The sequence below is a fragment of the Ambystoma mexicanum genome, chromosome 11 (genome assembly GCF_040938575.1).
Source record: "Ambystoma mexicanum isolate Mex_15411 chromosome 11, UKY_AmexF1_1, whole genome shotgun sequence".
NCBI classification, from domain to species: Eukaryota; Metazoa; Chordata; class Amphibia; order Caudata; family Ambystomatidae; genus Ambystoma; species Ambystoma mexicanum.
Window position 1 is genome coordinate 940178665 of NC_090934.1, and position 13937 is coordinate 940192601.

At 45.7% G+C, this 13937-nt stretch overlaps 1 protein-coding gene across 7 annotated transcripts in view; it reads right to left on the reverse strand.

Annotated features, from left to right (window-relative positions):
* The window catches only part of LOC138503953 (uncharacterized), an 863233-nt gene that overhangs the window by 61134 nt on the left and 788162 nt on the right, over positions 1-13937 (reverse strand). For all 7 annotated transcript variants that reach the window (XM_069624086.1, XM_069624084.1, XM_069624081.1 and 4 more), the window contains 2 exons: positions 9119-9213; positions 7331-7396 (listed from right to left, as the gene is read on the reverse strand). In XM_069624086.1, coding sequence (XP_069480187.1) covers positions 7331-7396; positions 9119-9213 — 161 coding nt within the window. The remainder of the gene's footprint in view (positions 1-7330; positions 7397-9118; positions 9214-13937) is intronic.

The window sequence follows — 13937 nt, forward strand, 5'->3', positions numbered from 1 at the left end:
ACTCAAGCCAGACAGGCAGTCAGGGATGATGCAGGAGGAAGAAGAGGAGGAGTACAACGGGAGATTGAAGAAAAGTTGAGTGTCATCTGCGTAACACTGGAAGTGAGCAGAGAAGGCAGAGATCAGGTGAGCAAAAGGAGCAAGGTAGATGTTGAATAGCCAAGGCGAGAGGACAGAGCCCTGGGGAACACCACAAGTTGAGAGAGAGGAGGAGGAGGAGAAAGAGCCCATGATAACCTGGGAGGGCCGGTCATTGAGGAAGGACGTCAACCAATCCAGTGCCCGGTCTGAGAAACCAAGGGTATCTTGGAGCTGCTTTATGAGGATAGAGTGGTTGACCATTTCAAAGGCGGAAGAGTGGTCAAGGAGAATGAGAACAGAGGGCGATTTAGAGTCAAGATTTGCAAGCAATTCTTCACGGGTGTTCAGGAGAGCAGTTTCCATGCCTCTGGATGATCGGAATCCAGATTGATGGTCATGTAAACAACCAACAAGTTCAGTGTGTTGGGTCAGTTGGGGGAAGACCAACTTCTCCAAGAGTTTCCCAAGGAAGGGTGCAGTAGAGATAGGGCGGTAGTTGGCCAGACACAAGGGGGTCGTCAGAGGGCTTTTTTAGAAGGTGGTGCGCAAGGGAGTGCTTGAAAGAGGAAAGGAAAGAGCCGCAGGCTAGAGAGTGGTTGCAGAAGTCAGCAACAGCGGGTGCGAGGGAGGAAATATTGTCCTTGATGGTATTGGATGTACAGGAAGATACCTGTTTGGAAGAGACCTTCATGGAGCGGACTACTCTAGTGACCGCATCCGCTGTGGTAGAAGAGAAGGGGGAGAGAGTGGGCGGGTTTAGGAGGGGGCAAGGGAGGCAGGAGGTCAGTGAGCGGAGTGGAGGAGGGCGAGGAAGAGAGAGAGAGAGACGTCAAAATGTCCTAAGTTTTAAATGTAAGATGGGTGGCCAGTGTAGTACAGAGGGCTTGAGAAGGAAGAGACAAGGTAGATACTGCAGATGGATTGGCTAGTTCCTTGCATATTTTGAAGAGTTCAGCCATGTTGTAAGTGGCTCCAGAGATGCGGGCCTGGATGTGGATCCTCTTTTTGGAGCAGATGGAGAGACATTATTGCCTTTGGAGCAGGCGACAGGCCAGTTTATCCGAGGATGAGCCCAGGGTCTGCCACTTCCGTTCAGAATCTCTACACTCGCGTTTCAGAGCGGCTAGATAGGAGTCGTACCAAGTGTTATGCTTGGAGGCAGGTTTCAGGCGTATCCTCATGACAGGGGCAAGAATGTCAAGAGTGTTAGTAATAGCGAGATGAAGATTGTCAATAACAGAGTCAGTGGGAGTGTCAACAGGCAGGGAAGGACAGGGGATGAAGGTAGAGGCAAACGCAGCAACTGACACTCGCTTTATCGGTCAGATGAACGTGAAGGTGACTGGCAGTGCTGGGGGAGGCTCGGTCAGGGGGCCGAGAGGTCCAAGGTGGGAAGAGAGGAGTTAGTGGTCAGACCAGGAGAGAGGGGTAGAGAGAGGGTTGAAGAATGGAAAATCAGTGTGAATGAAGGCATCAAGAGTGTGTCTGGCAGAGTGGGTAGGGCCAGAATGGAGAACAGTGAGGGAGAGAGAAGTACAGAGATCACAGAAGAGTGTGGAGGCAGGGACAGTAGAGTCAAGGTGGATGTTGAAGTCTCCAAGGAGGAGGAGGTTAGAGGAAGAAGTCAGAAGAGAGGAGGTAAAGTCGGCCCATTCCGAAAGGAAGAGAGAGATGTTACAACTTGCCTGCCTATATCTACTGGGACATAGTGGTCTTTTATCCTGGCTGCTTGGCCAACATCTCATGTGGTTTCACTGAATCCTCCTCTAGTTCCTTCCACTACTCCTCTATGTTGATGGGAAACTGATTCAAGTAGCAGTATCTATTGTCCATGGGCTCTTCTTGCATTTTGAGACACATGTTGTGGCCCATCTTCCCATCTTTCCACATGCATAGTATTTTGGTAGCAGTCTTTCCACTCAACGTGGTAGAAGCTGTTGACTTGTTTGTTAAGTCCACCACCCACATGTGGTGCTATCGCCCTTGTGCTATCAGATGTTACCCTAACCCCCACTCAGGAGGGATTTGTGGCTTCTATGGGGTGCCTCCATCACTCTCAATCCTGTGCCCTAGATTGGTTACTTTTTTGGATGGAACACACAACGTGACTGAATGTAGCTGGTATGTTTGGTATTATCCTGTGGCTTCTCCAGGGTGGGTCGATGTAGGTGCCACACTGCATGTTGGAAATATGGATGTAGTGAAAAGTTTTAGGGTGAAATAATCATTAAGTTCCTTCACCATCATGCCTTTGATCCACTTGTTAAAACCTGCTGTTTTCTATACAACAGCTGCCTTGGTGTTTCCATTGACTGTAGGTTAGATACAGTCACTAGGAGGGATCCACTGGGTCATGGTCAACTCACTACAAAATTCCAATTTTCAGGTTATCGCATCTAGTCTCTCCATCTGGGCCCAACAGCCGTTAGCTACCTGGCCACTAGTGGAGAAATGAAGTGGCCCTAATGCTCTTTCTCCATATCCCAGTTGTTATTATAACTTGGTCAAAGTTGAATAAAAAGGTACCCGGATCCGCCCCTTTGCAGTACTTTTGTAGGTCTGATAGCAGTGGGTGTGGTGTTCAGCAGGACTGGGCTATGGCCTCCTTCAGTTCTCTGATAACCTTCCGGCCAGGGACCATTTCCTGAAGAAGGCTCTCTATGGACAACTCTGGCTTGGGCATGGCTTGGGTCTTGAGAACTTCCTGGTTCTGTGGGTTAGATGCATTTTTTTGGACTGGGGCTGAGATTTCCCAGAATGTCTACTTTCTCTGACATGGTTAGAGCCTTGTTACTACATCTGGTTGAACTAGGTAGGAGGTTACTCATTGACCATTTTCCTGGTCAGTCACGATAGCTTGACTCCATTATATCTGGTGGGAAAAGGAGAAAATGTTGTATAGATGTTCCTTCTTGGGTTCTATGTGTGCTTAGTAGGACTTAAAGATAATCTTAAGAAGAGGTGATCAGCTAAACTATAAAGTAGGGTGAAGGATGAAACCTGGGTTTGGCTCGGATGGGGCAACGGGTGGTAATTTTCTGTCTTTGACCTGCCACTCTTTTTCCTTCAGGTAGGGGAAGAGAAAAAGAGGGGCCTTGTTTAGCTGAGCCAGATTCCAAAGTGTCAAATGTGGAGGCTCGGGTTAACCATTTGGTCAAGGTCTGTGATCCCATTTCTGAAACCCGGTGTCATGACCATTGGATCAGCAGACCAGGTAGAGCCAAATATGAATTTCATTTCTCCTTTTATTATTCTGCTTCCAAAGAACTCGGGGCTAGATCTTAACTAAGTCTGCATGTGAGTGTTAATATTTGGACACATTTTTCAAGTTCTATGGTCCTCAGTCCTACCTCCCCTACCCCTGCTTCTTCTCAAAACAGGTCTGCCTTTACAGCAGAAAAAAAATTCTCTTACAGTCTCTGTGATATACAGCATCCTGCACTTTGTTCTTGGGTTTCACGGTGCCTTGTCGGGATGCTTTAGTGGTCTTCCTAGACTTTCAGTTTACGTGGCACCACTACCGCTGGTGCCTCTGGTCATCTTGACATGGGTCAGGCGTGAGACATTTTCAAGGTAGCTGTATCCAGTGGACTTTTAGTGTTCCTCTCCTGTGGCAGTGGACGGCCTTGACTAACAGACTGAGGTTCGTGGCTGCAATCTCTGGCCTTTCCTCCATTGAATGATCCTTTCCAATGTATATACCTGGGAAGTGCCTCTTGGTTCCTCTTCTCTCCACCTTCCAACCTCCCTTTTCTCCTCATCTCTGTTTCTCTCCCTTTCCTATACCTCCTCAGCTGCTCACACCCTTTCTCCCCATCACCTCCTTTCCTCCTTTCACTCCCTCTCTTCCTCTCCTCCATTGGTCTCCCTCTTTGCTCCCATCAATTCCTCAACTCCCTCTCTATTGCCCCACATCTCTGCCATGCTCTATCCTGTCTCCCCTCCACCTCTGCAATTTCTTCTTTCTGCTGTCTTCTTTGTTCCTCTTCATCCGTTCTCTTCCTGTTCTCTACTTACTTTCTTCTAATGTATCACCTCGCTTGAACACCATACTCTAATCTGCTCTTGTACTACAATAGGATTCCTAACTACACTGTTTACCATATGCTCAGCTTTCTATTTGTATACTAGCAGGCTTGGGTATGGATTGTGCAACTCTCTGAGTTTGTTCAGTTGGTTTCATGTTGAGAGCATATCCTCTGATTGAGTAAGGCTTGCATGGACTACAGATTCCTCTGCTAGGATCACTCCTAACCCTTGTAGGTATAACAGTGCACCAGTATGCAGATGACATACTTGCATCTTAAAGTGAACTGTCCTCAGGACATCTCACACCTCAGGGATTTCCTCAAAGCCATCCAAACTTTGATTACAAACACTTGTGCGGGCCACGTGCTTGCTCAGCCTTGCTGTGGTAGCAGGATCGCTTATCCCCCTTAGGGGGGTCTTCGGCTTATCAGCCCTATATGGGCTACAGGCGCGTTCATCCCTGATTAGCTTATCATTTTGTTTAGCTCCTTCTGGAGTCGTCTGGCAATCAGCTCTCAGTGGTCTACAGGCTCATTCAGCCCTGCTGCATTTGCCGTTTCACTTGTCCTATTCAGGGTTTTTTGGCTTATCAGCCCTGTTGGCTTGCGGCTTGGTCACCCCCTTCTGGCCGTGCGTGGGCCTCTGCATGGTCTCCCTGCTCTCCACCCATCACTCGCACAGGTTTGCATACTTTCTCTCCACCAGCAGCGTTGCTTGAACAGTGAGATGGTCTCTTGGACCTTCACACATCTGCATACTCATGATGGTGGCAGACTGCGTGGTTGGTTTCTTGGTTCCTCCCTTTCGGCAGCAGGAGGATTTCGCACGGTGCTCCTTCAGTTCCTTCAGACTGTTTCCCTTCTTGATGTTCCCGGATCGGTCTGGACTCCTTCCTGTGCGGCAGCGGCCGTCTTCTGCAGGCTGCTGTGAGTTGCTCCACACTACACCAACTGTGCAGCTTCCCTCATGGGTTCCTCCTTCAGGAGAGTTAATTCATCCTCTGCACTTAAGGGAGATAAATTGAAGAATGGGGAGAATTGTTGGAAAGGGGTTTACACAAGATCCGAAGCAGGATGAAGACTGGTTGCAAGAGGGGGTAGGAATGTTGGAGGAGGTTAAAAAAAGCCAGGAGTAAGAGACTGGTTGGAGGAATTTGGAGTGTTGTTGGGAAAGGCCTAAATGAAGGAGGCATTGTTGTTGATTAATATAGGTGGGGAAAGGCGGTGCATTCAAGGAATGGGGTGGGCCAAAAAGGAAGAGGTTATACCCCACCAAGATGAGGAATGAGGCAAGAACAGGAAAGGAGGTGGAGAAACAGATGGTTAGTTTATAGGAAAAGAAGAGGAGCCAGGAAGGGAGCTCCTGAGCTGGGGCGAGACCCAGATCTGAAAGGGTCGAACTCAAGGTGGTTGGAGGAATGAGCTTGAGGCATGGTGGTGAGCAATGTATGTCAGGTCCAGAAATATAACAGGACAGGTGGCGAATTCCCTAGATGAGAGACCACCAAACCTGACCTTCCCACCTGGAGAACCAGAGATCTCCACCTGCGCCTAAGAACATGGGACTGAGCAAAGAGACAGCAAATGACAGTTCTGGCTGGGCTGATCATCCAGAAGGAAGGATGAGGGATTCCTTCCTCACCTCCTGGAAGAAGCCTCTCTCCTGTACTCTAGAGTCTTACCTGGGTATCAGGCAACATGTGGGCCCAGGTAAGCACTATTAAGGAAGGTACTGAGATAGGGATTTGGCCCTGCTCCAGGAAGCCCACACCTAAGAGACCTTTGAAAGAACGGTGTAAAGGTTGTCCACCCTCACACCTGGGGCCCGATGTGAATCCTTTAGGAGTTCAAATCTTAAATCCACATTTCTTGAAATTGGTTTCAGTTGTCCCTTTGCCCTGAAAATTAAGGGCCTTCTGTATGGTATTTTGCTTAATAAAACCTGTGGATACGATATTGTGGTCTAGAGTGGTGTGTGACCCTGATGACCATCTTGGCAGGACTGATTGGTGTCTATTAGCAAAGCAAGAGTTGAACCAGCTATTGACTGTGGCAGTGAATTTTATACTGGTCTACAGTAATTTGATTAACAAGGTGTGGTCTACTGTGTTGAATGGATAATTTCTTTGTAGCACGTTCTGCCAGCTCAGAGTTCCTTGTTGGCTTTAAAAGGCCAACAGCATACTCTGGGGAAACACTCTAAGGTCTACGTCTTTAACTGTTTCACCCTTGTGGATTGTCCCTCTTGTGATAAGTGTGAAGATAGGTTTGAAAACCTTCTATGAACCCTACTGCCACACATCTGAAATATCCTGCTTCTGAATGTTTCTTTGGATCTACGTTATAAAACCGAATCCCGAAAACTCATATTACAAAATTGCCAAGCCCACTTGTTCGCATTTTGCAATTCGAGTTTTGGGGTTTTGGTTGTTTACCCCACACTGGCCATGTAATGTATGGAGGGGACAACCCCACAACCCACGCAGTCCATAATAAAGAACTAGGTGAGCGGGCGACACCCCTGCAACCCCCACTCCCCTTGTTAGGTATTATGGGTTTTGATTTTTTATACCAGGTCGAAAGCACAGTAAACGAAATGAAACAAAATGTTGGGGTAAACACATTTCTTTGATACTGTACCCTAATCCTCCACACAACATACAAGGCTTGAAAAGAAAAGGGTGTTTTTGCTGGAATGTAGTTGTCCAGTGAGGGTATAATTTCAAGATGCACATGTAGACTTCCTTTCATCCCTTTTCAGAATAATGGCTATTTTTTTTATCATGATATCAAACTGAAATATGGATCAGTGAAGTTTTGTCTGCAGTGCTAGTCAGTCTGCTCTCTGCCCCTCTGCACTTGTTGCTGTGCCTCTACTTTGTTTGAGGATTTTTCTTCAATGGGGCCGTGTTAGGGGTAGGGTAGACTCCCTTTTTTAAAAAGAAATCCTGTGGCAAGGTAACGTTCGAAAGAATGCTGCATTAAGACAACCCGGCTCCTAAAATACACAAAGATGCGAGATACTTTTTCGACATCATAGGGGCCGGGCCTACGTGGCAACATTTAAACATGTCATACTAAAAAAACAAATTAAGAACGTGTTATGAGAATGTTGACACTGAAGCGCAGGGGCTGTTCTAGGCATACATAGAGAGATTCTGCAACTGCACAATGAAGAACTCTGGAATCATCAAAGAACTATGTGGGGAAACAGTCCTTACCCGGTCCAGAAAGCACTGCATGAACCATTTGGTGGTGTAAATTCCTGTGGACATCTGCTCTTTATCCTAAACAGAGACAGAAAATAAACGTACACTGCCATTTACCAAGTCTGTGCATCATTGTGGGGTAAACCAGAAAAGTTAATATGGCATACTATATGGACAACAAGATTGTGTATTATTTTTTGTTGATTGATAAGGCTCCAGCCACATTAGGTAGAATGCTTTGAGGATCCGCAAGAGAAAGAGCAGGAATGCACAGACAAAGGGGTGGGGGCAAATACAGGTCATTCACAGTTCTTGGGACATTCAGACCATGTAAGAGCAGGCACCAAGGTAGTGGGAGAAGCGCAGAACAGGAAAAGGCAGGAAACATATGCAAGTCTGCCAATCAGTAAGCGTAGTACATACAAGGGCCAGAGTCCAAGAAAAATAGAAGAAAAAGTGTTAAAAGGAATCCATGTAAGACGGGTTTGAGCCAGGGAGCTGGGGATTGTACTTGTCAATGGGATAGGAAGATTCCATTGGTGGTTTTCCCTTTGAGGGAGAATTCGTCAAATTATTTCCATCGCTTTTTACCACAAATGTATGTGGGGGTGGGTTAGGGTAATAAAGGTAGGGTAAATTCGGGAGGGTTTTCGGGGGTCTCCCCCTGCACACATTTACGCTAGAATGTCCTACATAAAACAAAATTCAATGAATTCCTCCTCGATGAAAAAAAAAGGATGAAATCATATAGAACCGTTCTCACTCAGGATGTAGTCCTTATCAGTCGGACAGGAGGATTAGGCACCTGGGTAGGCCAGTTTGAAGAGGTGTGCTTTTAACATTATATATTTCAGTTAGCTGGCCTCACAATTTATGCTCATAGGAAAAGTGCTCAAGAGGGTCAAACTACTTAGACTGAATGTGCAGAGACCAAGTCTATTTTTCTTGGAGGAGAGACATCTTAACTGCTTAGCTGTGGTGGATCTCAGCTCATGGCACAGGTTGTATGTGTCAACACAAAGTTGGGATAGTTGTATGTTTTAATGTATGATCTGGTGTACGAGGCACCATCACCAGTCAATGATACACAGGACCTTGAAGTCAGACTTTTCCTTTAAGGGATGCAGTTCACAACGTTCAATGGCGAGGAGATGCTATCACAGGGTTTTAGCCCCAATGTGAGCCAGGCTGCATTATTCTGAATAACTGGCAGAGTATATGGAGGGCCAAGTGCAGAGTGTTGCAACAGACCAGTCTTCTCAGGATGTGAAGATGGTAATGGAAGATTTAGATACCTCTATGAGTTGCCTATTGAAGGAAATCTCATTAAAAAGATTGTCTCAAGGTGTAAGGTCTGGCTAGGGTGATGGACGTCTGCATGCAATACTATCAGTGGCTGGATCTGTGCAGCCGCTTGCGTACAGATTAATGATCATTGTATGTAATATGGGCTACAATTGTGGTGTTTGGTTTTGCTGAATACATTTTATGCAGTGATCATTGCCAGTGCTGCTCCGAATCATCATTGACCAACTTAATGCCCAGGTTTTTCTGAAAGTGCCCCCTTTAGTTCAAACGTTTAAAATGATTTACGGTATCATTAGAACCATGTGTTGTATAATAGTACATTGATCTCATTTAACAAGGGCCCAATTGCAATGATTCAAATGAGGGCGGCAACGCCTAGGTGCAGAGTTTACAAACCACATTTGGGTCACACTGGAGTAGCATTGCTGCACAGCCACTATATCTATTTAGTGCCCACCAAAATAAATAAAGTAATAAAATGTTCATTCTCACCATGTGCTTTTTCAGCTTTGGGAAAAGTTTGCCCAAGATCAACTCGTGATGCGCTTGAAACCTCTGCAGCTTTGGGAACCCAGGAATGAAAAAGCCTTGCAATAGAGTAAAAGACAAGACAATGTCTTACCAAACTCCATAAAGATAAAGACATAAATCTGCTACAAAATGTAGTAACTAAACACATTACATGGTTAGCAATCATACTCCCTTTTCCCAGTCCATCGTACCCCTCTACTTCAACCGCAAGCAAATGCCATTTTCATCCATATATGTCATAAACGTCTGCATGCAGTGGCGTAGCACAGCATTGGGGGGCCCCTGGCGAGCCATGGCGAGTGCCTTCCCTCTCCCCTCCACCTCCAAGCTCCTTAAAGCACAGGGCACACCACACTCCGAGCCGGCCTGGACTTCCACCTCTCTGCAATGTCCACAATGATTATGCCGCTGCAAGGGCACAAACTACTCTTGTTATTTAATCAAAGCTTAAATGTTTCACATAGCGTAAAAAGAAGGGGGCAGTGCCTGGTCGCCAAATATATCAGCCACCATGAGTTGTTTTTATTGGAGGGTGTAGATATTTGCCACACGCATGCGATTGCCACCGAGTGTAGCAAGGGAGCCCGAACCAACGAAAACGGGTTTGGGGGGGATTCTTCCCCCTCCCCTGAGAACATGGTTTGAATAATGGGATAAAATGTTGCATTAAGCAGCACACTTTCTGCAAAAAATAGGGTAAAAGGCCAGACAGTTTGCCAACGGTTTTTTAGGGTAACTCATGAAAAAATACAAAAGATGCAAGTCACCAAATGTGCACAGGCACATTTCCCAATGCATTCTCATGCCTTTCCCTGAAATATATGCCAGTATAAAATACTTTTTCCTGCTGGCTTTGTCCATATATTTCCATGCTGGCTCCACCAACATTTGCCAGTATTCCCATATAAGAGCATACTCCCGTTCGCTTAGACATGGGTTTTTTATAGTATGATTACTGGCAATATGCACAAAGCTTGCTCTGTCAATGCATGCCAGTGCTCCTATGTACGAATATACTCCTTTTGGCTTGGCCACTAAAAACGACATGCCACACATGTTCAAATGTGCTCCAATGTATGCCAATCTAGACTCATAAGAGTCTTGCTTCATCATAGATGCTCAGTTAATAAAAAGTCATGCTAAAGTAAAATAGCTTCGCCGCTACACCAAAATGTCAGTCTAGAAACCATGCTTGCTTCACCAAAGACGCCCAGTAATACATGTCATGCTACAGTAAGAAATGGCTAGAGTGGCTGCACCAAAATGCTAGTCTAGCTATGTAATACCACATATGAACCTGGCTTTACCCGACAATACCAGTAAAGGCACTGTCCCCTTCTTTCTATGCCAGATGAATCATTGAAGCTTTGATTAAAAAACAGATGTACATCTTTCAGCTGGAGTAGTGCATGCCCCTGCAGCGGCATAATCATCATGGACATTGCACACATGTGGTGGTCTGGGATGGCCCAGAATGTGGCATGACCTGCACTTTGTTGAAGAGCTTACAGGGTGCCCCCCTCAGCATGGCTCACAGGGGGGCCCCTCAAATGTTGTGCTATGCCACTGCAGTGAGCCGAGCCACTTTGCAAACACCAACTCTCAGAGAAATCTCCTAAACCAGGGAAGTTATTCAAAGTCAGTAATGCAGTGGTCCTCATTTGCTCCTCCAGTGAGACACCTCCTCTCTATCTGTGTACTCCATACTTCCCTGAATTTATGCAAATTGGATTGTGCAGGGACTCCGTTTTTCACTTTGTTCCTGGATTCTGTGCCTGTACTGTGTCCAAGTGTAGAGAGCATGTTGCTTGGGGGTTCCAATATCTTGCCACACCTTGATTGGTCTTGTAACATGAAATAGGTGACCCACAGGGAGACACACTCTGCACTTTTTGACAAACTAGACAGAGTGTTCATGACGCTGTTCCAAACTGATCAGGTTAATCCAATTAGAGAAGGGTTTGTAGTGATTATGAACACTCAATATTCATGCAGAAATATTACATGCTATTTGTTTCATCCTTTGAACTGCTATCTGTTCTATTCCCACCCAATGAACGTGTACGTTCCATTTTGTATCTCATCCTCCCCAGTACTGCAGGTACTGCTAATCTTCACCCTGAGGTTTCCTCACAATCCTGACAGATGGGGCTTAAAGATCATAAGAGAGGTTCAACTTATTCGATCTTCTATCTGTTCCACCTTCCTTGTCTCATTGTCATCACAGTTATACCCAAACTCTTCAAGAATAAAACACTCTGATCTCGAGAAGTAGTTAAGGAAGTTATGGAACACCTAAAAGTGTGGGGATTCCCGGTGCTTCAGTCCCCCAAAAAATAATATGCATATTATTCTGGACGTGTCATTTATAAATAATTTTTCTCGTTGAAAGCCATCCACATGTTGAGAGTTTCCATAAGTCTTAGAGTCCCTTGAGAAGGGGTATGGTCAGCATCACTCCCATTCAGGATGGTAATTTTCACATCAGGATCATGAAGAACATTGTAAGATTGTAAGTCCCTTAGTCTCACAGTGGGAGTTAATTGTTTACAGTACAAATGTCTTCCCTTTAGTGTGAAAGATGCCCAGAGGGTCTTCACAAAGGTACTAGCTGTAGTGAACCGCAGGCTTTCCAGGATTCCCATTTTTGAAAAATGTGCACTATTCAAAAGTTGTGCAACACGCTGTTCAGTACTGGAAACTCAATAAACCTGAATACATCCGTCATGTCTCCAGTGTAGAGCAGTCAGTTCCTCAGCACAAGTGTTGACACTTCCGTACAGATGGCATTTTCTCACTCAGAGAGATCTGTAGCTATGCAATATAAGATCACAGCTTTCCAGGACAAAAAAGAAAATCAAGACATCATCAGGTTTCAACGGATTCTGAGTCTCATGGCATCCTGCATTCATGTGGGCCCTTTTAGGGAGGTTCAGGATACAGGAGATACAGTTTCAACTCTCTAGAAAATGGGGCCAACATTGAGATTCTCAACACATGCTGCAGAAGCCATGCCTGGCTGACAAAGACCCACTGACAACACACTCTTTAGGGAGTCATGTGCTGCAGGCATGGAGGAGAAGGTTGAAGGTCATTACGCTCTATATTAACTGTATGCACGAATCCCCATTGGCCCAGCATATTGTGCATTCACTTGAATATTGAAATCTCCAAGCACACTAATGTAATAATACTGATGCCAAATTGCAGCGGTGGAGTGTGAGCCGACAATTAAACACAGAGTTCTAATTTTTTTAATACCCTTTCGGCTTTTAGAAGGCATTTTAGGGGGTCAGCATATGTATACTTTTTTTTTAACATGTTTTTATTGAGTTTTAACAATTTACCATAAAACAAGGGAAAATAAAGACAACTTATGCACCCTTTTCCCTTAACTCACCCCCTCCTCCCTTTCCGGAAGGAGTCTCTGTGACGTTCTTTCATATCTTGGCTTATGGTTCTATTCAGTTTATTTGAACATATTGAGTATCCTTATTTTGTGTGGGCACCATTGTGCCATGTAGTCGCTCTGCAGATCAGTAAGGGCTGTGCCCCAATCTGTCCGGAATCTGTGATGCTCCCCCTGGATATTTTACGTGAGCCATTCAATTGCAACGAACAACCACACTCTTTGTAGCCATTCATAAATTGTTGGTGGGGTTCTTTGTTTCCAAATCTCGGCTATTGCAACCCAAGCCGCTAGTAGCAGACCCATGAAGTTCCGTTTCTGTATTTTGGTAATACGCTTCTTCCGCGGATCCCAGAGCCCACCCATCCACACCTCCTCCGCAAGCTTTCCCGCCACCAGGAACATCGCTTGCATTTGTGTTTTAACCTCTCCCCAGAATTGCTGTAAGGCTGGGCAGTCCCACCAGATTTGCCTCCAGTCTCCCACTCCTCCACACTCCCTCCAGCATTTATTCAAGGTCATTCCATACATTTCATGGAGTCTTTCCAGGGTGTAATGCCATTGCAATATAATCTTCATTCACATTTCTCTGGTCTGAATTGCTCTTGTGAGTTTGGGAATCACCCCCAATACATGTTCCCAGTGTTCTTTAGTTCAAGCTCCCCTGAGTGTTATTTCCCACTACCTCAAATAGCGCCATTTGACCTCTTGTGATGGGGCGATCTGGAACTTGTAGGTCTCTGAGATAAAAAAAAATTGTGCCTGTTTGTGTCATGAGGTATGTTTCAAACGGGGTCAGTTCCCTAGTCACCGCCTGCATGACTTGTGGGGATTGCAGCCAGTGGCGTAATTGTTCATACTTAAAACTGTCTTTCGTCGGCATTTCTATCTGTGCCACACAGTCTGTAAAGGATCTAAGTTCATGGGCCTGGTCCATGTCACCTATCATGTTACACCCGGCCCCTTCCCATTTATCAAACGTCCCCTTTTCCATGTCCGAAGGGAATTCCGGGTTTCTAAACATGGGCATTAATGGTGCAGGGTCTTTCGTTAATGTTTCTTCTTTTGTAGCTTTATCTCAAACTTCTAACGTTTTCATCACCTCGCTAATCTGTATAGTTTCCCTTTCCAGAGTATATGTCGGAGGGGGGGGGGGGGGTTGCTACTGCCTTATCTTGTGCGGCCCAGATCTTGTACCCGGGATCCATTCCTTAAGTACCCACAATTGGGCAACTTCGTAATACTTACGAAAATGAGGAAAGGCGCACTCCCCAACTGTCTCAGCGCGGCAAGGGTTGCTCTAGCTACTCATGGGGTCTTCTTCCCCCATCTGTATGCCATTATTATCTTGGATAAGGATTTAAAGTATGA